We start from the raw sequence: 25296 nt of genomic DNA on the forward strand, positions 1-25296 counted from the left end.
ATTAAATTTTTATTCCCTTACACCCTTTCCGGTAACAACTCATAAGCTTTTTTTATATATATTTTAAGAAACACTGTACACAACTAGTTTTCGGCTATACTTTAATCGTTTTTTTTTTTATTTATAAAACGAAGCAAATGTATATAAATTATTTATTTCATCACCAGCTTGGTCTCAAGTGGACATTTTCACGGAGGACGCCGTAACGTCAGCGGTGGAGTGTTGGCAGTGGCTCAACACGTCCCGACCGGACCTCGAGCTGCGTCTTCTGCAGGAGATATTCGCGGCCTGGCAGTGCACCGTCGACAGAAAGATGGGCCTCTTCTCCAAACAGGCGGAGGAGATCAGCCCTCTAGCGGCACATGAAGGTAAAAATATAAACGTCCTCCTCTCAGGAGCCTCACGTCTCACACTCGGTGGCCCCCAATATACCGAGTAAATCAATGTCAACACAAATGCCAAACCACATGTGTATAAATTGATCTTGTATATAAATTCACTGAGGTAGGGCACAGCAGGAATTTCCTGCTCAAAATATGGAGCAGCCCGACTGGGGTAGTACCTCGACCTTACAGAAGATCACAGCAAAATAATACTGTTTTCAAGCAGTATTGTGTTCCTGTTGGTGAGTAAGGTGACCAGAGCTCCTGCAGGGATTGGGTCGGCAAAGCGCTTGCGATGCTTCTGGTGTTGCAGGCGTCTATAAGTTACGGTAATCGCTTACCATCAGGTGAGCCGTACGCTAGTTTGCCAACCTAGTGACATAAAAAAAAAATCTCTCACTTGTAAAAATTTATCATGTGCGACGATGACACTAGCTATCGTAAGGGCATCCGCTAGTTGCTGTGAACAACTAGATGAAAGCGTCGTAGAATATCTGCTATTGTATTATATTTTTGGTAGTTTTTCGTGTTAAATATAAACAGGAATATGGTGTTGAAATATTTAGAAAAATTATTATTTATAAATAACCTTCCGATGCTAATTTTTTATGTGGAACTCATTGCATGCATTTAAAAGTTGCGCCGGAATGTCTATATATTTTTAACTATAAAAATAACACTTTAGAAAGAACCTGAAACTTAAATTGTTCATTGACTTTTTTGAGTGATAGACCTAAAAATTATAAATACTTAGAAATTCCTCTATAACCGAATTTTTTTATTATCTTAGGTGCAAAGTTAGAACCGAAACCGCCTTTTGTCGCCCCTCACGCAGTATGGATCCGATATTTGTGTGAAGTAGCCGAAACGGCGAAGTATAACAGTTTGGAGAAAGTCGAAATGTTAGCTAGTCTTCTTCACAGGTAAGAATTATTTAATTAATAAAAAGTGTTTATAAGAAATAATAATAATAATAATAATAATAACAATAATATTCTTTATTGCACACCATTAAAAGATATAAACAAAAGTAGTATAATTAGAGGAAGATGTACAAAGGCAGTCTTATCGCTAAAAGAGCGATTTCTTCCAGACAACCTTTAGGTATAGGACAGCGCATAGAAAAGCGGTTAGGAAGTGTACAAATAATTGTTATAGAAATTAGAATACATCAAAATAGATTATAAAATTATACATACATACATATGCTTACACACTTACATACATTCACATATACACATATACTCATATATAAATATAAACAAGAAATTTTTAAAATCTTTTTTTTTTAAATTTTGTGCTAAATTTTTGATAGTAATGGAATGACCCATCCGACTCGCTGTGCTAAACATTATTATTATAATGCCAACGACCTTTTAGACAGAATTTAATTATATACTTAGAGACTTCTATTAGTTAAATATCTTTTTAAATTCTCAGGTCGTTACCAGTAACAGTTGGCGATGTAAGGGATCACTTAAACAGGCATGTTGAAGCTGCTGGTGTTAGATTCAAGTAAGTAGTAATATATTATTCGATGTTAATGAAAATAACAAGAAAGCAGTTAAGCAAAACAATAATAATTTGAACTGAGTGACCACCCATGGCAGACAAGAAAAAATGTCCAGATCATGAAAAACATGAGTATAGCTTATAGGCGATCGGTTCGGTTGGATTTGCTTGTCGACTGCTACTGTCAAATTTAACTTACCTATCCACCTTATTTATTTTATTTAAAAAGTTATAGTAAATAGCACACCAAGACGTGTACTCAACAATGAAATATTTACCTTATTTTGTTTCTAACTTTATCATTTCCTTTTACAGGTTACTATCCTGTGGTCTATCTCTCCTTCAAGGCGATATCCTGCCCAAGTCCCTAGCAAGGAATATACTCCGCGAACGCGTATACAGTGTGTGCCTGGATTACTTCTGTCGAGGCTTACAGTGCCCTTCCAAGAGTTCTGGAGCTTTGAGAGAGGAGATAATATTTCTGATTAAGTTCTGGCAATTGATGCACTCGGACAAGAAGTATTTGAAGAGTAGTGATATGGGCGGTAAGGTTTTATGTAGCTTTTTGAAGTAAAACTTGTTAACGCACGTTTGCTTTGAGGAGTAAGCTGGTAAATGCGTGACGAGAGCGTTACGAAAATTGTGATCGGGCGAGGTGAATGGAAGTTGAGAGGGAGATATAAGTTAATGAAGATAGAAAGAGAGAGTGTTACGTTTCGTTTTTAGATTTAATACATTGATGTAGTTTAAGTTAACTTCTTTGCAAATAAAATAAATTTCTATTTTATTTGAGTTTACTTCTTTAGAATCTATTTTCATATAAGTCTCACGGTATGAAAATAATATGAGTAGTAAAATTTACTAAACGAACGACCTCGTTACGTTTCTCGTAACGCCATCTATCGCGTAAAGTCTAAAGACGTATCGACGTTTTCTAAAAACGCCATCGTTATTTGATTCGTTTATTTAACGTTTGATATGGTATTAATCTTTTTCTTAGACTAGTAAGCCTTTTTTGTACCTATTTAAATAGTCGATATGAAGAAGTAAACTCCAGTCGTGCGTCGGAGCTGACACACACTTTTTTCACATTATTTTTTAGAATTTACTTATAAGTGCTGTCATTTCTTAATTTAACTCTGCATGTCTATATTATAGACTTGAAATATAAACATTTTTGTTCGTTTAATTTTTAGTTGATTTCGAACTAGTGAACCCGAGTAGCAGACAAAGTATATACACAACAAATTCACCTACGGACAACCGGTCTTCGGTGAACAGTAGCGATATTGGTAACAGACAGACCACTGGATGGATTAATACGGTATGATAGTCATTAAAATAATTATTTATTTAAAAAAATGATGCTTTTGAGATTTTATCCGCATAAATCCTAGTCCTGGGGACCTTTTTAATATAAAGTTAACCTAAGCTTTAATGTAATTTTTGAACTACCTCAATATCAAATTACATCGTACGAGTCTTTGGAATTGAACCATGAAAGAGTCAGTTTCATATTGATTGAAGTCGTACCCACCAGGTACCGATGTCGACGACTACGCTAAGCAGTGGCGCGGGCAGCATCGCGGGTAAGCGATCCAACCGAAGCGTGAAGCCACCTGCCAAGTCTCAGGACCCTTTCGTGAAGGACTATGTTCGGAAGAGGAACCTGATTTTGGAACTTATGGTAAGTGATTTTTTAGCTGTTCGTTCAGTAGGTATTATTGTCTTTTTTTACGATAGGTCTTGAATATTAGTAAATATTTATATAGTAGAAGTATCTTCTCTTTTCTCGATACTAGTGAAAAACATATTATTATGCTCATTCTGGCAAGGCTTCGACTGTAACCTACCCTAGGTTAGGTATGAGATTGTTTAGAATGTAAAGCCAAGCCGAAAAATTCTTCGTCGCAAACTAGATCAATATGAGGGTTTTGGTGGCTAAAAGCCTGATTGATATAAACTTATGGATATAGTGGAATAATTGTGTTTGTTCGCAAACGAAAAAAAAACCGACTTCAATTACAGCGACAAGTAATACAACGTAGATCGACGAAAAAATAGTCAAGCAACTACGCGTTATCAAAGATTACTCAAAAAGTAGTTATCAGATCTCGATAAAATTTATATGTGACCACATGATAAACATCAGCTTTCGGTTAAATTAAAAATTATCAAAATCGGTACACACAGTAAAAAGTTATTGCGGATTTTCTTGAGTTTCCCTCGATTTCTCTGGGATCCCATCATCAGATCCTGGTTTCCTTATCACGGTACCAAACTAGGGAAATTCCCTTTCCAACAAAAAAAGAATTATCAAAATCGGTACATCCAGTAGAAAGTTATGCGGTATAATACAACGTAGGTCGACGAAAAAAGCGTCAAGTAAAAACGCATTATTAGATATAGCTCGAAAAGTAGTTGTTAGATCTCAAATAAATTTAAATGGGACCAATTGGCACACACCACCTTTCGATTAAAACAAAATTTGTCGAAATCGGTCTACCCGGTCAAAAGTTCTGATGTAACATACATAAAAAAAATGTACAGTCGAATTGAGAACCTCCTCCTTTTTTGGAAGTCGGTTAAAAATTACTCAACGTGACTCAACTGACATTTACATTTTAACACCAAATAAATTCATTGATAATTTTAGTTCACGAGTGCACTAGAGTACATTGCTCAAGCAATAGCACTTCTTCGTCTGAATTTATTTGGTTATATAAGTATTAGTAGAAGATAGATCAAGTATTGGTTGAAATTGATAAATTACAGTCAAAATCGAGTTAAACCCTGCTAAACGCCACTCAATACGCCAATAGATCAAAAGAAAGAAATTGGCCAATAGAACTTCTTGTATGTTGGTTGTTATCATTTTACTTCACCAGGCAGTAGAAATAGAATTTCTCGTCACGTGGCACAACCCACACGGGCGGCCAGAGCAAGCAATACCGGGTGAAGACAATATAGCTACTTGGAGATCTAAACCCAACACCGAGAGGATTTGGCGGGATTACGCGAAACTAGCGTGGGATATTAGTCCAACATTGGCTGTGTTTTTGCCAGAACGGTTAGTTATTTATTTATTCATTATACATGATTGTATAATCTATTGATCCGACAGCCATTACCCTGTCTTGTGAACTGTCAAACGCGCGAAAATAAAATAGCGGTTATTATTTGTTTATAATTATTTGTTAGATTTACTGAAATTATCTGCGCATTTTTTAAAAATTTAAACCCATAAGTATTAGAAAGATATAAAGAGATAAAATAAAATTACAATTTTTTTAAAAAAAGAACGCCTAAAATTTGTCTAGTCATTCTCGTGTAAAAAAAAAACAGTCTATAGCTTTTAGCGATTAATTTTCATTTGTATTAATTAAAAGTACATATTTTATTTTATTAGCTTTATAATGTTCTGTTTTCTTAGGTTAAAGAATGAAAGCATAATAGCAGAGATAAAACGTAAAGTACAGTCACATCCGACAGCTGTTTGTCACGTTCCTCAAGCCTTGAAATATCTTGTCACGACAGAAACATTGCTTAACGATGCACATGAGGTAAGTCTATTATTTGTAACCGTATTAAAATTGTCATTGTTAATTCAATATTATAATTGTGTATGTACTGTCAGTTATTAAGATTTGACAGCAGGTAAAGAGAAAAAGAAACTTAACTCAAAACAAAATTATTCTCTGCTCCATTTTTACAGTTTATTTTTATATGAGTAACTCTTATTTTGCATTATTTAAAACTTCGTGATATTCGTATTAAAATGTCCCAAACGTCCCAAACATAACTGAATTATAATGCGTCCAAAAAAGGGTTACAATAACGAATGACGAAAATAGAATCGATTAAAAATATGTTATACTCTACATATAGTATGTTGACAAAGTCTTCAATGGAACAATAGTCTATCCATGTTAAGGAATTAGTGAGTTATCATTACAATAGTAAAGGTGTAGTTGTAGGCCTTACTTCAACTGGTTAATGTGAACATGACTTTCTAATTTATTCTGAGATCGAATTCGTTAAGAAGCTTACCTAAGCTGAGTTTTAACAAAAGGTACTGAGGTATAACTGAGGTATAAACAAAATATGCACAATATAGTAAGTAGGTATTTGTGTGTACAGTGAACGCACCTGCTTGCTTGGGTTGACGGCCAATTCTCAGGTATCAGTTGCGCAAGGTACGCAAAAATCGTAATCACATTACTTACAGTCTGAGACCTGATTTTTACATAGGTTGTCGGGAATATTGCATACAATTTGAAATAAGAACTGCCAGACACCTTTCAATGCCAGTGTTTAGTGCCAGAAACTTTAAAAATTGAAACCAAATAACACATCAGAAAATAAGTAAGGTCTGGGGGTCGTGGCATCTTCGATTATATGGTTCGTAAGCGATCGATTGCAAGTTTCAATTATGAGAATTAAATTGAAAATCGATCCCCTTTCATAAATCAAAGGGAAGGTTAGCGCTTACGGCTCAATGGCCTCACGCGTCGCGCGTCGGCATCACGTACCGTTGCGTGTAGTGCGTGTGTGTAGCCGTCGACGGATGCCGATTCCCTAAAGCCCGCTAGTAAGCCGCCTAACGCAGCCCCGCCCGCAGCTGGTGCACATGGTGACGTGGGCGCGCGTGTCGCCGGTGGAGGCGCTGTCGTACTTCAGCCGCCAGTACCCGCCGCACCCGCTGTCGGCGCAGGCGGCCGTGGCCACGCTCTCGTCCTACCCGCCGTCCGCCGTGCTGCTGTACATCCCGCAGCTCGTGCAGGCGCTGCGCCACGACACCGTGAGTGCACGCTACCTGCACACCACCTGCACACCACCTGCACACCACCTGCACACCACCTGCACACCACCTGCACACCACCTGCACACTACCTGCGCACTACCTGCACACTACCTGCACACCACCTGCACACCACCTGCACACCACCTGCACACCACCTGCACACTACCTGCACACTACCTGCACACTACCTGCATACGACCTGCACACTACCTGCACACCACCTGCACACCACCTGCACACCACCTGCACACTACCTGCACACACCTGGCTCCACTTCCAATATACCTGAATCCTGGCTCTACACCAAATTATCTATCTACCACCTGCCTCCACGACTGACTCCACATCTGTCACCTAGCTGCTCGGCTAGCTTTACAATTGGCTTCTGGCCCCACGACTAGTTACATATCACCCACTTAGCTCCACAACAGACTACACACACAGACACAATAGCCACTAAAATTTTCAACTGACTATACATCTGCCATCTGGCACCCTTACTGCTTATACATCTGCCACCTAGTTCCACGGCTGATTCTACATCTGCTGCCTGTTTCCACGAGCGTCTTGCTCATTACTCCTCGCTAAACTTCTAATCTGACTTATGACTCGTCGCTAGACTGCACATTTATTTGTCTTCTGGCTCCGCGAATGGCTTACCACCTGCCTTCTAACTGATATTACACAATCAAGTTCCTGGTTTTTCGACTCAATAAACATTTGCTATCTGGCCTTGCAACTGAATATACATCCACCACCTGGGACTTACTACACATATGACTCCTAGCTTCACGACAGACAGCTTGCCACCTGACTTCACGCTTGACTACACACCTACCTCGCAGTTACACATGAATCTTGTCTACTAGTTTCACGCTTTACGCGTCTTCAAGTTCTTATAACCCCTGCGGACTTCGAAATAATCATATAAAGAAATTGGTCGAAATGTCAGAGTGATCTTGTAAATTCATAAGTCACATAAACCATAAACATTAATTTAAATTGATAAATTACTAAGTTTATGTCGATTACAACTTTTCATAACTATGTTCCTTGCAGATGGGTTACGTAGCAGAACTAATAAAATCGCTCGCGAAGAAATCCCAAGTGGTAGCGCACCAGCTAATCTGGAATATGCATACCAATATGTATACGGACGAAGAGATGCATAATAAAGACAGTAAGTGGTCTAATTTTATCAGGGTATTTTTTTAATTGTTGAAAGTTTGATAATAAAATAGCTGTTTAGCTCAAATCCTTATCCGAGTTATAAAAACTGCCCGATATTATAAAAACTGCCTGATATCTTGCGAAACTTTATCCACTAGGATATTGTGTCTGTCTGTCCGTCTGTCCGTCCCCCGTCCGTCCCCAGTCCGCCCCCTTCCGTCCCCCGTCCGTCCCCCGGCCGTCCCCCGTCCGTCCCCCGTCCGTCCCCCGTCCGTCCCCCGTCCGTCCCCCGTCCGTCCCCCGTCCGTCCCCCGTCCGTCCCCAGTCCGCCCCCTTCCGTCCCCCGTCCGTCCCCCGGCCGTCCCCCGTCCGTCCCCCGTCCGTCCCCCGTCCGTCCGCCGTCCGTCGTCCGTCCCCCGTCCGTCGTCCGTCCCCCGTCCGTCGTCCGTCCCCCGTCCGTCGTCCGTCCCCCGTCCGTCTACCGTCCGTCCGTCGTCCGTCTACCGTCCGTCCCCCGTCCGTCCCCCGTCCGTCCCCCGTCCGTCCCCCGTCCGTCCCCCGTCCGTCCCCCGTCCGTCCCCCGTCCGTCCCCCGTCCGTCCCCCGTCTGTCCCTCGTCTGGCCCCCGTCTAGCCCCCGTCTAGCCCCCTGATGCGCCCACGGGACAACTCTGGCATAATCAGAGGCACGCGACGGAGCACGACGACTGTGATACGGGGCAGCAGCCCGTCCCGTTGCCCAGGGTGCACCACGAGGAGGTCACCGAAAATTAGCACCCCAATGACAAATAGTCTAAACGAACCTAACTTAACTAAGCAACATAGAAGAATTTAAAAATAAAATTAAGAAAAGAAAACTTTTTTTTTTTAATTTTTAATTTAATTTTATTATTTCGTTTGCGAGCAAAAATAATTATGCATGAGTGAATAAAATAAAATTTTTGACGAAGTTTGATCTATCCTATATCCTATGTATAACAAATATTTTTATATCCTCAGCTGCGCTGTACGATATACTAGAAAATTTAACGAAATGCATAGTCGACTCGCTGTCCGGCCCAGCGAAAGCGTTCTATGAGAGAGAATTTGATTTCTTCAGTCAGATAACTAACATCAGTGGTATCATAAGACCCTATCCCAAGGGAGCTGAGAGGAAAAGAGCGTGTTTGGAAGCACTGAAAAATGTCAAGGTACGATATTAATAATTATAAAGTGAGTTGTAATGTTTTATTAGATTTACTGGTCAGAATTCTTGTCCGAATTTATAGTTATATTTTGTGAATCCTTAACAGCACTCGTAACTATTCAAAGTTTCACATTACTATGCATATACATCACTATAGACGGCGCCACGGTCGCTTTAGACCGAATATAAAATCATCATATCAAAAAATTCGATCTAGTGAGTACATCGTTCCATAGCTTAATTGGTTAGAGCGCCGACACGGTAAGTCGGAGATGTTGGTTGGATCCCCGCTGGAACGGTCGATTTTTGATATGATATTCAAAAAATGTGTGGGTGACACAAAAATAAATCGTACGAATTAATAACAAATTCTACCCTTGTATAAATCTCTTTTCATATTTGCAGGTGCAACCGGGCTGCTATTTACCCTCTAATCCTGATTCTATGGTCGTTGATATAGATTATAAAAGCGGTAAGTTTAATATATTAGTGCAGTATTTAAGTTTTTATGATCTGTATGTTGTTTATATACTATAAATAATTCAATCACATTGTTACATTGCACACTGGTAACTAAGTAGTTTTGTTTAGGATTGTATAGATTACTCTTTCTAGGAATATTCGCCTTTGTTGTGTTTTGTTTAGTTTCAATATGTGGTAGCGTGTTATTAGCTTTTTTTTTATTTTTCTTCTCTATTAGTTATAATAAGCTGTAAGCTATTCTAATTAAATAAAATCAAAATAAAATTAAGTAAAAATCTGAGACATTTTAAATTTAACATAAAAATGCTACACTGTGTTGTACATGTTTAAAATTGATGTTGCGTGTTATTAATACTTTTAAAACAATTATGTTAATATTTTTAGGTACGCCTATGCAGAGTGCCGCGAAAGCGCCATACTTAGCTCGTTTTAGAGTACGAAAGTATGGCATAGCTGAAATGGAAACAGTCGCTATGGCTATCGCATCTGGGGAGGAAATACCTTCCGTAAGTTTGTAAAATTTATTTAACTTTTTTTTACCGATTCTACTCGCACCGAGCGTTTTGCGAGGTTAAATTTATCGAATACATTTTTGTGTTTTATTCTAATGCTTTTTTTTTGCATAAGCAAAATGCTTTTTTTTAATTTGGTGCATTATACGTTTTAAGTCATATTGTCACACGGTTTTGTGAGCGTCTTATACATTAATTAACAGTAAATAGTTTCAGTAATTTAGAACGTTCTAGAGGTTTTCAAATAAACTACTATAAATAAATAAAAAATATTTCTGCTATGAAAAACTATGCGAGACGTTTAGTAAAAAGTCTTAAATATAGGAATAAAAAAACAAATATCTTAAAAATGTAGGTTGATTTTATTTATGTGTTGCAATTTTTCTCTCAAAACAGGAAGAAGGCAAAGATCGATACACATCAATAGCAGCGGAGACATGGCAAGCAGCCATATTCAAAGTAGGGGATGACGTACGACAAGACATGCTGGCGTTGCAAGTTATATCATTGTTCAAGAACATATTTCAACAAGTCGGCCTCGATCTATACTTATTCCCTTATAAAGTTGTAGCTACTGCTCCAGGGGTATGTATATATAGATATACTAGCTGACCCAGCGAAAGTTGTTTTGCCCTATATATTATTAACCCCTTAATTCCCCCCCCCCCCCGTATTTTACAAAATTAGTGGGTTACCTTGTAACCCATTAATTTTATAAAATAGTGAGTAACAGAACATGCTTGACGACCAAAAAAAAACTTAGTTAATTTCTATTCTCTGTAATTTCTCTGTTTCTTTTGAATCATTAAATTTTGTCATAAACTTTAAACAAATTGTGTAGAAGATAGCTAAAGATATTTAACATGTATCATTATATTTTTTTGATTACTTATATCTTGTGGTATTAGTAGCTTACATCTCAATGTGATAAATCTTAATTTCAATGGTTAAGTCCTCACAAGAACCAAATAATAAAACATTGAATTTTCTTTTCCACATTACTTGTTTTCAAATTATACCGAAATTAACAAAAATATTGCCAAATCATTACCATATGAAAAAATAAGATATGATGTTTAAATTAACTGGTAAATATTTCAGTGTGGCGTTATAGAATGCGTGCCTAACGCTAAGTCAAGAGATCAGTTGGGACGACAGACGGACATCGGCATGTATGAGTATTTCATCAAAAAGTATGGGGACGAAACTACCAGAGAGTTTCAGGTAAAACTATCATTTTTTTTTGTAAAATAATATTTGTACAAACCAGATTTTATTGCATTAATTTGGAGAAGAGATATTTTTTTTTTTTGTGAATTGTTGGTGTTACTTACCTTATAAAATTTGGTATATTATGTGAACTTATATCGATCAGTCTAATTCCTTTATTATTGAAAGAAAAAATAAATTTATAAATTCATATCTAATTACTACGATAAAAATAATATTTTCCAGGCGGCGAGAAGGTGTTTTGTGACGTCAATGGCTGCGTACAGCGTCATAGGATTCCTGCTGCAGATCAAAGATCGACACAACGGTAACATTATGCTGGACACAGACGGACACATCATTCATATAGGTGTGTACGTTTTTATCAATGTACGTTATTATTTTTAATTTACCAGTTTAAAAGTTCGACTACGTCTAAGACACACTATTTTTCAAAATTTCGTACCATTTAGTAAGAAGACAAATTTCGATCATATGACGCACACAAGATCAGCCGTGTTGTTGTACACAATTTACAATTTACTCACACATGACGTCACACGTGTCTATTACATAAAGTCGGAGTGCGTTTCCTAGCGTCCAGCTATAATTAAAGAACACGTTCGAGTTCACGTTATTTTTGGCGTATTTTTGGCGTAAACTTGTGGAGGCTTATGTCCAGCAGTATAGGCTCTAATGATGAATATTAAAATAAAAAATACATATATTTCATACATGTATTAATATGCCATACATTTGATATAATCCAAAAATAATTACCTACAGAAGTATACACGTAATAATTCAACATATTAGAATTGTAGCTTTAATCTACATTGGGTGTTCGACTCCTAACTGAAAAAAAAATCCTAGCCCTTTTTAAAATTTTCTTTGTCTTAATATACGAGCTACTTTGGCAAGGCACTTCTGCATAATCGTCCAATGAGCGCATAATAACGGCTATAATAAAAAAATCGTGTCACGATATTTGTCCAGGCTAATCTCCGAAACTACTGGACCAATTTTAATGAAATTATGCACAGATATGTAGTTTTGTCCAACTTAAATATAGGCTATATTTCTATTTCGATTAATTACCGCGATATTTTTATTGTAAAATTAAAAATCGCTAAAAGTCAAGTTCAAAAGTTAAAGTTCGCCAGATATTTCTACAAAAAAGTGTTTTTTATTTATTTGTAATTATAACTTTATCTCCAGACTTCGGTTTTATGTTCGAGTCGTCCCCGGGTGGTAACCTCGGCTTCGAGCCCGACATCAAGCTGACGGACGAGATGGTGATGGTGATGGGCGGCAAGATGGAGGCGCCGCCCTTCAAGTGGTTCTGTGAACTGTGCGTGCAGGCCTTCTTGGCTGTCAGGTCAGAACTATCTTCCAATAATGAACATTGATAAAATCAATTCTCAGGATATTTTTCATGGAATTCGAAAGAAACAATCGATACAACGAAAATGTATGGAGTAAATTCCGGCTTATTACAAGCTACCTTCGAACTCAGAATCGTCAGTATAACAGCTAACTTAGGCTTTAGACAAGTCACAATAAAAGCCCAAGTCGTATCTTAAAGTATCAGCTACTAGCCGGTGAAAACTACATAAAAATCAGTCAAGAAATATCGAAGAATAAGAAGAAACTATTTGTATTTGGACGAGAGTATAAATATTTTAAAATCTTTGAACTTGCATAAGAATCGATTCGATCAGAGAATTTTGTAAAAAGTTGTTATTTTGATACAATGAAAGGACACTTTCTTGGGCTTTTAACGCCGAATCAATTATAAAAAAAAAGTTGTCGTTCAAATCGTCTGTATTGCATATAACTTTTTACTAGGTGTAGAATATAGCCACCCCCTCTCTTCCCGTGGGAGTCGTAAGAGGCGACTAAGGGATAACACAGTTCTACTACCACCTTGGAACTTAAAAAGCCGACCGATAGCGGGATAACGATTCAACGGCTTGCTTTGAAATACACAGGTCGAAAACGGGCAGCAGCGTCTTCGGTGCGACAGATCCAGCCCTGCGGTCACCAATCCGCCTGCCCAGCGTGGTGACTATGGGCACTACACATGAGTTCATGCCATTTTTGGCGTGAACTTGTGGAGGCCTATGTCCAGCAGTGGACTGCGATAGCCTGAAGTGATGATGAGTGACTAGGTGTACTGATTTTGATGATTCTTTTTTAATCAAAAGCTGGTTCTGGTCATGTGCTTCCATTTATAGAGAGATCTGATGAGTAGTTTATGAGTAATCCATAACAATGTTTATTGTACTATAATGTACTTGTCGATGTATAAATTGTTTTTTTTTTTTTGATTGAGAATATACACAATTATGTATATGGATGTCCAGTTTAGATATTCATCAATACTTAATGATATTTTCAATTTTTTTATTTTCCAGGCCGTATCAAGAAGCAATAATATCAATCGTATCGCTAATGTTAGACACCGGCTTACCCTGTTTCCGGGGACAGACTATACGACAGTTAAGATCGAGGTTCGCGCCAAATTCAACGGAAAAGGAAGCGGCCGCTTTCATGTTATCCGTTATAAGGAATTCCTTCCTCAACTTCAGAACTAGGACCTATGATATGATACAATATTATCAAAACCAAATTCCGTATTAAAATAAGGTGTGTTGGTATGTTGGTTATAGATATTTTTTTATTTAATTAATGATAAAAAATAAACTATTGTTTGTTTGTAATATGGATATATGGAGGTTGGGTTTTGACGTAATTTTGTTGAATGTGGTACGGTGATATCAAAAGAACGTGTATCAATGTCTTCTTTAATATTAACAAAAGGCTTTCATATTAACAAATATCTTATTATAATAAGTTTCAATGAATACTCCTGGTTCAACGTCCAGAAAATGTATTTTAATTTTTATTAATAATAATTTTCTATCCGTCAAAGTAAGAAGATGCAATCGGTCTTAGTTTGTTACTAGTATCAGATTTAGATACCACAGTATTTTGAGAATTTTACGAAAAATTTTTTATAGCAGTTTATGCTAATTCTGACTTGTTTAAGAAGTATAGGAAATAAAGCAGTACAATTAAATGTTTTGACTAAAATCTATTACGTTTTCTTAACATATTTTTGTGGAGAAACGTACAACGTCTAAAGGATAATTTTTGTAACCCCATATATAAATTACTTATCTAATTGAAAGTTTACATTCAAATGGGCATAGTATTATATTAATAAACATATATTTTGACTATATGTCTAAATATGTGTACATTTATTGCTTTACTTTGAGTACATAATAATATTTATGCGGATCATTTTCATTACGAAAAAAAAAAACAAATAAAGAAAAAAAATTCATTTATTCCTTAACATTCAGTCCTTCTTTCTTTCTTTGTCGCTTTCCTCCATATCATACTTCTCAATATACTAAATTATCTATTAAAATAATATATAATTGCATTACTTAACCCTCTTATTAAAATTCCTTTCAGTTTCATTGTTTGTAAAGATAACAAACTTGTATTTGAGAGATACATTCCTGAGTCGATATTATACCAAATGGATTTGACATTTCAAGCTTATAATGTAATAAGAATTACTTATAATATATATTTTATATCTTCTTCGAAAAATTTCAATTATAATGATATAAAAATTAAAGTAATATGTTATAAACAATATGCTTATTGTTATGTAACTTTTTGTTATTAATAAGTGAAAAATGTCGTTATTTGATATTTCTTTCCGTATTTCTGTAACTTATTAAAATAAATTTTACAGTACAGTCGACCTCAATAACACGTTTACACTCATAAGTAAATAATAATTTTCATTTTAAAACCCATTAAAATAAAACTTTAGTCAGATTTATTGTTTGTATTATTAATAAAATATGCAACAGAATTTTGGAGAAAGTTTTCCTAAAGATATTTCAGATCAAAATGTATACTTTCATTTTACAATATTAATGAAATTATAGAGTATTTTTGAGGTTGACTGTACATTGGTAAACTTACAACTTTATATGGGATCTCATTGATAAATATATTAAAACATCATAAAAATATTAATAAGTACGATGCAGTGAGCGATATATAGCTACGATAACCAGCTTATTTTTAAAACTACATTATAAATGATGGCACGCAATACCTGGCTAATGTGAATGATTTATATATTTTTTCCTATAAATACATATATGTATTGCCATAATAGTCTATATGATTGTTGGTGTAGTTAGTGATTGTTAAGCTGGCAAGAGACGATGATACATGAAAGCAATTGATTAGCACGATTCATTATGCCATTAGAACATTTCCTACACAACGTAGTTAAGAAGGAACTTTTTGTTATTTTTGGAAAATATACTAATTCGAAATTCGAAAAATATTACAGATCTGCATGTTACAATTTATGGGTACCTTATACAGCCATTAGATGGATTATATTTACATATATGGTGAAACATAAAAGTTATAGGAAAATTATAATCGAATGAGTAGTCAAGGTGTTGGTACTTTTAAAAGGTTATGGCATATCGATTCACCTATTTATTTGCACCTAAGTATTTGTTTATTGATACAATTTTAGCGAATCATAAATACGGTGTTGCCGAGTTAGTGGTATTACTATTTTGGTAGAATTTGGTTCCTTATAGTTGTTAATTCCCACAAAGTACAGCCAAAATTACCTTGAAAGATTTATATTAAATATATGATATTATGACGTAGGTATAATTATAACTCATGGTATCAAACCTTAAGAAGTTTATTGATTCCGCTCTTTGCTCTCGATAAAAATTGCGTTTACATAATTTACAGCTCAAATTTGTTTCGAAGAAATACGAAAAATGAGAAATGTAAACGTGGTTTAATTAATCGAAAAAATATATATTTTTATCGCAGAAAAATATGATATTTTCATGTACGTAACGTATGTTATTTAATGTAATATTTAAATGAATGATGTGTGATCATTTCGATATTTAGTGCAAATTTGTTGTTTTGTGTCAGTTCAAGTTGTTGATGATGTCGATATTCTATTAAATTTATTATTAATATTTATACGCTTTGAATTATATCATTAAATATAAGATTAAATGAAAAAAAATCTTTAATACTATATAAATATAGATTGCTGAGATTAATGTAATGAATACCTCCCGGCAATAAGATTACAAACTTAATAAAAATACTTTTCTTTATTTTCTTTAATTGTATATCTGCTACTACTAATAGTAGAGGCTACTTAATAAGTACCTTCCGATACTAAAAAACTATATTATTGCCTGTGTTATAATTATAAGCTATTAAAACAAGACTTACAAATGGGGTTGATCATTCATTTTAAGACATCTTGGATTAACTTGGCCTTAATTAAGATACACACAATATAATTCCTTCACCCCTCCTAAAGTGAATGACTCCTTAAAAGCTTCTTAGCTTCAAAGTTATTAATGCGTTTATGTATGTTGTTATTATAATCGCTTTGTAACGAGTTTCTTTTTCATAGTAAAATTAAGTTATCGTTTGTAACTTATTGCCGTATATCTGAATAAATGTTTTCGACATTCCTCTGATAGTCTTTGTTGTTGAAATAAAGTATATGGTACAGGTAAAAGTGTTTTATTTGTGAAACCTATCGTCAGTTTGTCATCAAGTGTAAATTATTTAGTTATTATTTTTAAATACATGTGCCATCAAGAATATGGCAAGAAATTCGAGATATTTCTTATAATGTAAAGTGATTTATTTTGCACTTTGCACAAGATCCTATTATGGCAAATAAAGTGTACAATCCACTTAATAGTATGCGGTTATGGTAGCATGGTAGCATATGGACCCCAAAAAGACAAGAGCATTTCAAGGATGTTACAAAATTATAGTATGTTTAATTTACCCTGATTATATATGGAAGGACATAATATAAAGGCTAATAAAAATTAATGTAAATAAAATATAAAAATAAATAAAAATATTTAAGATGTTTTTATTTTATAATATACATATACACAAATTAATCATTACAACTATCTAGAAACGATAAATAATATTCGAGTTTCTTTATAATTTTCTTAAGTTTGCTCACATCTATACTAGGCAAATGATTTTTATTATGTTCTGGGAATTTTTTAGAGAAGATCCCCTTGTTTTTATTGTCAACATTGGAGTCTGTTTTGTTCGATTTGGACTGTGATTTTGCATCTGTGAAAATCTGTATGATATGTGAGAATGCTGCTTTACTGTAAAATAATTTATTTTCTTCACTAGGTCCTTTCAAAATTAGTAATGTGTCATTTCTCATCACATCTAAACTTGTTTCATCTGTTTCAATTAATTCGCTCTGAAAAAAAAAAGACAAGAACATTATCATTAATTGGTTCAAGAAAATATTTGACATAGATTTTTTTTCTAAATATGTAGAGTAAATAATATGTAAAAAACGATCTTAGCAGTGCCATCATCATCATCATCATTTCAGCCTATTGCAGTCCACTGCTGGACATAGGCTTCCACTAGTTCACTCCAACTCACTGACGTGAACTTGTGTGTGTTACACATAGTCACCACGCTGGGCAGGCGGGTTGGTGACTGCAGGGCTGGCTTTGTCGCACCGAAGACGCTGCTGCCCATCTTCAGCCTGTGTATTTCAAAGCCAGCAGTTGGATGGTTATCACGCCATCAGTCGGCTTTTTAAGTTCCAAGGTGGTAGTGCAACTGTGTTATCCCTTAGTCGCCTCTTATGACTCCCACGGAAAGAGAGGGGGTGGCTAAATTCTTTAATGCCATAGCTACACAGCATAGCAGTGCCGTATGGCAAATACAAAACCCATAAATTAACCATTAAACAGAGCAGCACAATTAGCTTTGATTTTTTTATCGCATGTCATAGGATATTTTAACAATTAAATTAAATACAATGTGATGCAGCAAAGTACAGTAATTTTACTCACTTGTAAACATCTTTGAGCAACCGATTCAATCGCCAAATCAGGATCTTCAAAGTTAATATTGTTATTTAAATTTGTACAAATATCTAGCATATAAATTGCTGTTTCCACGGGTTCTATTTCACCATTAAAGTACCTCAAAGTGAATGCATATGAAGCTATTACATTTGCCATATTGAATCTTATAGCAGGGGATGGTTTCACACTCTGTAAAATAAAATACAAAATACTTGTCTTATATTCAATACTTTATTAATTTACGTGTTCTAAAAGTAAGTTTTATCATGACGAGGACATTTAATAATTTTTAAAACATATCTTTGTTTCTGATTCTAGAATTTTGATTTTATTCTGTTATAAAGATTTATAAGATTAAATTGTATACAAGTAAGTAGTAATATTGTATAGAAGTAAGGAGGACAAATTTATAATTCAAACAAGCACTATTCTGGGGTCAGTTTTTCTAAAGATTTACATTACTAAAAATAAATATGTCAGGTTATAAAATTACTTACAGTGAGAGACGAAAACTTTGGTACAGATTTTATTTGAGGGCATGTCTTTAATACCTCTGCTTCATTACTGGTCTCGTTTACATCCTCTATAAGTTTTTTTTCCTTACAATACAACCACCAGGGCTCCCACTGTGGTATTATAGCGCCTACATCACCTTTGCTCAGCATAAACTCAAATTCATTTCGCTCATCCTCAGTCAATGCATTCCAAAGAGCATCCGGATCATCCAAGTTTAAATCCTGTATTCGTGTGTGTAAATCTATATCTGACCCATCATCAGAGTCAACATCTTCACAATTTTCAGGATCATCAATCTCATCATCTCCATTTTCATGCATTTTCTTCAATATTTCGACCATTTTCAATTTAGCATCTTCATCAACATGATGTGATGCTAATTCTTGGTTTACGCACTCTCTGTAAAAATTTTCCGAACATTCCATGTGTTTGTCTGATTTGTAGCAATCGAGGGAGCAGTAAAAAACTTCGCATCTTGGACAGCAGTATTTACTAGGTTTGTCATCACATCTGAAAATAATTTAAAAATTAAAATCTCAATCCAAGTAAATGAATAAATAATTTATAAATGTTTTACTTACAAAGCGCATAACCTCAACTGCTTTACTTGGGATAATTCTTTCGACATTTTTAGTTATATTCCATAGAAACAAACACCTATTAAGAATTGATACTAAAATGAATTATGAATCTTAACTAAAATATAAACTTAGAAATAGATAGCAAAATCAAAATATACGATTATATTTCGATTTGTTTATGAAACCGAAAATGACACCTAGAAAACAGCTGTTAAATGTCATATTTGACGTATCAATGTTTGCGTTTGGTTAGAACCAATAACTGAAATATTTTGAGTGACAAAAAATAATATATTCGCTTCTGCGTGTTTTTTCATGTCTGTAAGATATTATAGCTATCACATATTACAAGATATTGTTAGTAAGGAAATTTTGGATCAAAGAGAAGAAAAACCGTAATAAAAACATAGTGAAGATACCCTACAAAAGTACAGATGTCATCAAAGAGTATAATAATAAAATACGGAAGATGTCATTTTGATCGCTCTGACGCTCTAGTTGACGTTCATAATTTTAAATTCTATAATTTGTTTGTTGACAAAATAATATAATCTGAATTTGTTACTAATATGTATAATATAAATATATCACAAATCGATAATCGCTTAAAAATGTTCTATAGGGCTAATAATATTTAAACAAAATTAATAATGAATCTTTCGAAATGGCTGAACCTGAAATAGTAGAAGATTTTTATGGAGTCTACCTCCTATACAATATAAACCCCAAGTTTAAGGGACGTACTTACATTGGGTATACGAGGGATCCAAATAGGAGGATTATGCAGCATAACAGAGGTACTTGGGCCGGCGGTGCGCACAGAACTAGTAATAGGGGTCCTTGGTAATTGTTCTTATATTATTGCAGTGGTTTACTTATTTATTGTTTAGCTATTAATTAACTCTTGCTGATAAAGTGTATCTAAAGTTTTTGAGAGACTATTAGAAGATTTTATCAGGAGCAGGAGCGGATCTATCATTGTTTGCACAGTGGGCATGCCCACAATCTTCAGCCAAAACATTTACCCATTATTTTTCCTTGACTCGATTCTTCTGTGGAATAATGAAATGGCTGGCCTAAAAAACAGGTTAATCGAATGTGTAATCTGGTGGAATGGTGGCAATAATGCTGGCACCATTTGCCCGTTGAACCGCTATGCTGATTCTCTAGGCAAAAAATTCACTAGCTCTCTTGTCACCAGTGGATCACCAGCCCCCTGTCACCCGTGGAGGCAATAAGACGAGTTGTCAAATTATTAATTTTTTTTTAGCGGATAAATTGAACTAATATGACGAATCAGAAAAATATAAACTGAATCTTTATCATTGACTATTTTAATTTGGTTACTGATATGTCAAACAAGTGTCTAAAACTTTATCAGCAATGAGTGAAATAATCCTCAGAAAATTTTCTGCTGCTGTAAAATTTCTGGGCTTTTAATCAATTAAATTTTCTACTGAAATATGTGCGGGTGTGCTTACAAAACAATTTAAAACTGTAACTTAATGTAACTACATAACATTTATAATTTATGGTAGGAACGCCATTAAATTTTAGCATCTCCATTTTTGTTATATCACAACAAAATATTACTTTATATATCTCTATCTTCTGCATTTATTCATATACAAATAAAAGTAAATTGCCTCAGTTTGCAAGTCTTAGGCCTTTGTGTACCTCCTCCTGATAAAGCCTATCAGTAGCCTGTGTGTGAGGTAACCAGTATGAGCAATCTTTGAAATTGATTCTTAGGATCACCATCAATTAATATTATTTTCTTTTAACTAATACAATATTCATAATCATATGCATAAAAAGGATAGTAAGTAAAGTTTCCTAACCCGTGAGTGCAGTTTATAGTGCTTTCTGCTTCCTGGGTTGCGGTTTCCATTTCTGCCGGAGTATGGGTGAAATATTTGTATTTATTTATTTACTAGCTGCCTGGACAGACTTCGTTCTGTCAAAAGTTAATAAATTTTTATTTTTAATTTTTTTTTCGGTATTAAAACCTGTTAAGGAACATACAAAAAAAAAAAGAAATTTGCTGAATTGTTCTAGCCATTCTCGAGTTATGCGCTTAGCAACATTCATTTTTATTTATATAGATGTATTATTTCTATGTATATTTATCAAAAAAAAAAAATATCTATAACAGTCGGCTGTTACCTATAACTCAAACATAAGTTGGTTACCGTAGGAACAGACGACCGTGTGTGTATGTTATAATATAGAGGTATATATAACATATTAGTTTTCTTTATTATGTCATTAAATATCAAATTTTCATTAAGTATTAATTTCTCATTTATTTTAGGAAAATGGTATTGATTGTTCACGGGTTCCCAAACAACATTTCAGGATTAAGAGTAAGTAGTTGAAAATTTTAGTTTATTAACAAAATAAAAGCATTATAGTAATTTTTTTATAGATGTAATGTATATAAACAACTCAAACTATTTTTCAATAATTGTTTTTTAGTAGTGATTTTTTTAAATATGTATGTATTGTATTATAGCTTATATTATGTGCTAAAATTTATAAATATTAGATTATTATCCTTTCTTTATACTTTACAATACACAGTTACAATTTTATTATGTCCTTATATATGAAATTGCCGTTTTATAAAGTGAACTAGTGATCGCCTAATGGTCGAAATAAGACTATAATTAATTTAAATTATAAGTTTAAACATTATTTAGGTTCTGTTGTCAAAGACTATAATATAATACTTCTATAGTAATAAACAAAATAGTATATATATGCGTGTGTGTGTGATAAATATATGGTAGTGAGTGTAATGTTTTTTTATTGATATAATGTGTTTTGTATGCATAAAAAATCAGCATCTTTTCTCATGACAAATATTTGTATAGAGACAGACTCTATGGGTATGCTAAAAATCAGCTTTCCAGAACAAAAATATGAATATATAAACACACAGTGCGTTCACTTGCGGTAATGATAATAAGTGAACCAGGGCAAATAAACAAATGACCCCGGTATTCCGTACGTTGATAGAGCTATTGTGTATCCGAAAATAAAGATAGATGTACCTACCTACATTAATTTTTTTAGGTTCTGTATTACCGCGTTGAAAAAAATAATGTTTTTACAAATTTTATAGTTATCAATAGGCTGTATGTTTAAGCAGCTACCATAAATTAACGATCGCAAGCTTTGATTGTATGAATTTCCGCAATAGGTCCGAAAAAAACTGCGTAAATTGGAATACGCGTATTTCGAAACAACTTTGCAATAAGCACATAACAAACACATACGAGTCTAGTAATATATATTTGAGTAAAAATTAGTACTAAAATACAATATCTAAGAAAAACTGTGTAAACGATTTTTTTTGTAATAAAAAAAAACTCGAAAAACTCGAAAACCGCGTAAATTTCTGCATTCAAAATTGTGATTAGCACACATCATTATTTCCGCATTGAAATATTAATCTAAGTGTAATGAAAGATATAATGCTTTATTATTTTTTTCACACTACTCGTATCTAAATAATAACGGCATATTCATAGGTAAAGACTTTTTACTAGATTTTACAACTGTTAAAAAGACTGTTTTTAGTACACTTTAGAAGATTTGATGAATTTATTTCTTATTTATTTTTATATAAGTATTATAATTTTTGACCACCGAATTCCGCTATATTTATGGCATATTTCTTTTCACAATTGTGAATCTAAAAGCTGTAGTTTCTTAATTATGGCGAAAAATAAAGCCCTATTCTATCTTGAACTGTTTGAATCTATTTGTAACTTACGTGAACGATAAACTTTATCCACAACTTGAAACAGATTCTTATACTCTAAATTCCTCATACGCTTAATGCTAATTACAGCTGGGCATTGGCCTCTTTCTTCACGTAGGAGAAGGATCAGAGCTTAATCCACCAGGCTGCTCCAATGATCGAAAAATTCCTCATGATGTTATTGAATTCGTTACATATTAGTTTTATGAGTTCTGGTTGTTTATTCTTACAACATTGTTTGTCGTTTAAACATTCGAACTTCAACAAGTTTTTGCTTTTTATTATGAAGTTTGATCATCCTAAGTTTGATCATCCTTGTCCTTATTATTATAATTTTTTAAATATTTTGTAGTTTGAATGGGCGTGGCAAAATCCAAATAGAACAACAAGATTACAGCATTTAGATTTAAAAAAGATACCTCGTAAAGAATCCGAATTTCAATTCAAATTAAGAGTCCTAACAGAAATGCTCAGAGTTGGTCCGTGGTGTCGCTTGCCTTTGGTCATAAGGTGGCTTGAAAACGACTACTTTGTGAAATTTCCAGTAAGTATTTTATGAGCAATTATATTTAAGGAAAATGTTTAAGATTATAACATAAAAGTGTACGAGGACAAGGATCCGATTTCGCTGAAGTTTATATCACATTAGGCTTAGCTTTTAATGGCAGTTTTCGAAAGCGAAGTTGGTGATGACGAGGAGGCGGCCTACTCTTATAAGATGACACTTTGTTTAGATGTTTGTGTGTTTGACAGCTAAATAATACTGTTTTCAAGCAGAATTGTGTTCCTGTTGGTGAGTAAGGTGACCAGAGCTCCTGATTAAGGATAGAGTCGATAGCGCGCTTGCGATGCTTCTGGTGTTGCAGGCGTCTATAAGCTACGGTAATCGCTTACCATCAGGTGAACCTCACGCTTGTTTGCCGACCTAGCTATAGATATTTCCGTCTTTTAACATATTTCGGTCGAATAGCTGGTAGTTTTCGAGAAAAACGCCTTTAAAATTTTCTAATTTACTAACTCGAAGAGTTTCCATTTCATTGGTGACTTTCTTTTTACGTTATTTATAACGCAATTAAAAATATAAAATTATATAGTCTTGTATCCTTCCCATATTTAATTGTATACTTGACTTTCTACTTTCGTTTTGTGTAGGGTCGATTCTGATCGCGTATACTTTATATGCGGTTTGGACTCACGTAATTTTCGTTATAATTATAATTGGTAGAGCACGAATGTCATTGATTTATGTATACATTATTTAGTATCATTGATCATTCACATACTTAGGTGCCGAACAAACGTTCTGTCCACGTGATGATAAGTGGTTACCGTTGGCTCCTTTATTCATAAAGGAACACATCGTCAGATCGTGAGATCAATCAAATCTATACACTAGAAGATAAAATAATTAAATCATTAAATTAGGAAGCCTACCCAAATATAAAAATAATAAAATTAAGAATATATTTTATGTATATTTTTATTATTTTTTAGGACGACAAGAATCCTCCAGATCATATGATCATCTGTCATGGGCCAGTAAAGAGTAAAAATTTCAAAACTAAGAGTACGAATTCGCAAGTCCAGATAATAGAATGCTTAATATGCTCTGGATATCTAAAAGATAATGAAAAATTATCTTGCACAAATTCCAACTGTGATTTAGTCGCTCATTTATGCTGTTTAGCGGATATCTTTCTTTCACCTGGAGAATTTGTACCTATCTCCGGTACTTGTCCGTTTTGTGATGTTAAATTGAAATGGGGAGATTTAGTGCGAAAAATGAAAGGATGTAATCAAGTCATCACAGAGGATGTTGATGAAGGTGATAAGAAAATTAATGATGAAATGGATGATGATGACGTAGTCTGTACTCAAGACAAGGTGTTCGTTGATAATCAGTCCTGGTTTTTAGATTGTAATCAAGTCATCACAGAGGATGATGATGAAGGTGATAAGAAAATTAATGATGAAATGGATGATGATGACGTAATCTGTACTCAAGACAAGGTGTTCGTTGATAATCAGTCCTGGTTTTTAGATTGTAATCAAGTTATCACAGAGGATCGTGATGAAGGTGATAAGAAAATTAATGATGAAATGGATGATGATGACGTAGTCTGTACTCAAGACAAGGTGTTCGTTGATAATCCGTCCTGGTTTTTAGATTGTAATGAAGATTTATGACATAATAAATGTTTTTATAGCTAA

At 34.3% G+C, this 25296-nt stretch overlaps 3 protein-coding genes across 3 annotated transcripts in view; 2 read left to right on the top strand and 1 right to left on the bottom strand.

Moving 5' to 3' along the window:
* LOC123663157 (phosphatidylinositol 4-kinase alpha) overlaps positions 1 to 14573 on the top strand; it is a 37070-nt gene extending 22497 nt beyond the window's left edge. The window contains exons 21-38 of the mRNA XM_045597855.1: positions 168 to 368; positions 1174 to 1306; positions 1824 to 1898; positions 2211 to 2440; positions 3092 to 3219; positions 3436 to 3582; positions 4784 to 4965; positions 5329 to 5458; positions 6517 to 6696; positions 7759 to 7879; positions 8867 to 9057; positions 9459 to 9525; positions 9921 to 10042; positions 10445 to 10633; positions 11150 to 11272; positions 11504 to 11627; positions 12476 to 12635; positions 13675 to 14573. Of these exons, the coding sequence (XP_045453811.1) occupies positions 168 to 368; positions 1174 to 1306; positions 1824 to 1898; positions 2211 to 2440; positions 3092 to 3219; positions 3436 to 3582; positions 4784 to 4965; positions 5329 to 5458; positions 6517 to 6696; positions 7759 to 7879; positions 8867 to 9057; positions 9459 to 9525; positions 9921 to 10042; positions 10445 to 10633; positions 11150 to 11272; positions 11504 to 11627; positions 12476 to 12635; positions 13675 to 13900 (2729 nt within the window). The 3' untranslated portion in view covers positions 13901 to 14573. The remainder of the gene's footprint in view (positions 1 to 167; positions 369 to 1173; positions 1307 to 1823; positions 1899 to 2210; positions 2441 to 3091; positions 3220 to 3435; positions 3583 to 4783; positions 4966 to 5328; positions 5459 to 6516; positions 6697 to 7758; positions 7880 to 8866; positions 9058 to 9458; positions 9526 to 9920; positions 10043 to 10444; positions 10634 to 11149; positions 11273 to 11503; positions 11628 to 12475; positions 12636 to 13674) is intronic.
* A 2682-nt stretch (positions 14574 to 17255) lies between these two features.
* LOC123663374 (zinc finger HIT domain-containing protein 2) lies at positions 17256 to 19520 on the bottom strand. Its single transcript, XM_045598062.1, has 4 exons — positions 19317 to 19520; positions 18717 to 19245; positions 18205 to 18408; positions 17256 to 17594 (listed from the first exon to the last, which is right to left on the bottom strand). Exons 1-4 carry the CDS (start codon positions 19361 to 19363, stop codon positions 17268 to 17270), a joined length of 1107 nt encoding a protein of 368 aa, XP_045454018.1. The 5' UTR covers positions 19364 to 19520; the 3' UTR covers positions 17256 to 17267.
* Positions 19521 to 19965: 445 nt separating this feature from the next.
* LOC123663334 (structure-specific endonuclease subunit SLX1 homolog) lies at positions 19966 to 25296 on the top strand. Its single transcript, XM_045598022.1, has 4 exons — positions 19966 to 20159; positions 21631 to 21682; positions 23438 to 23629; positions 24580 to 25296. The coding sequence occupies exons 1-4, from the start codon at positions 19981 to 19983 to the stop codon at positions 25270 to 25272; spliced, it is 1116 nt and encodes a 371-aa protein (XP_045453978.1). The 5' UTR covers positions 19966 to 19980; the 3' UTR covers positions 25273 to 25296.

Source organism: Melitaea cinxia, chromosome 20, assembly GCF_905220565.1.
Source record: "Melitaea cinxia chromosome 20, ilMelCinx1.1, whole genome shotgun sequence".
Lineage (NCBI taxonomy): Eukaryota > Metazoa > Arthropoda > Insecta > Lepidoptera > Nymphalidae > Melitaea > Melitaea cinxia.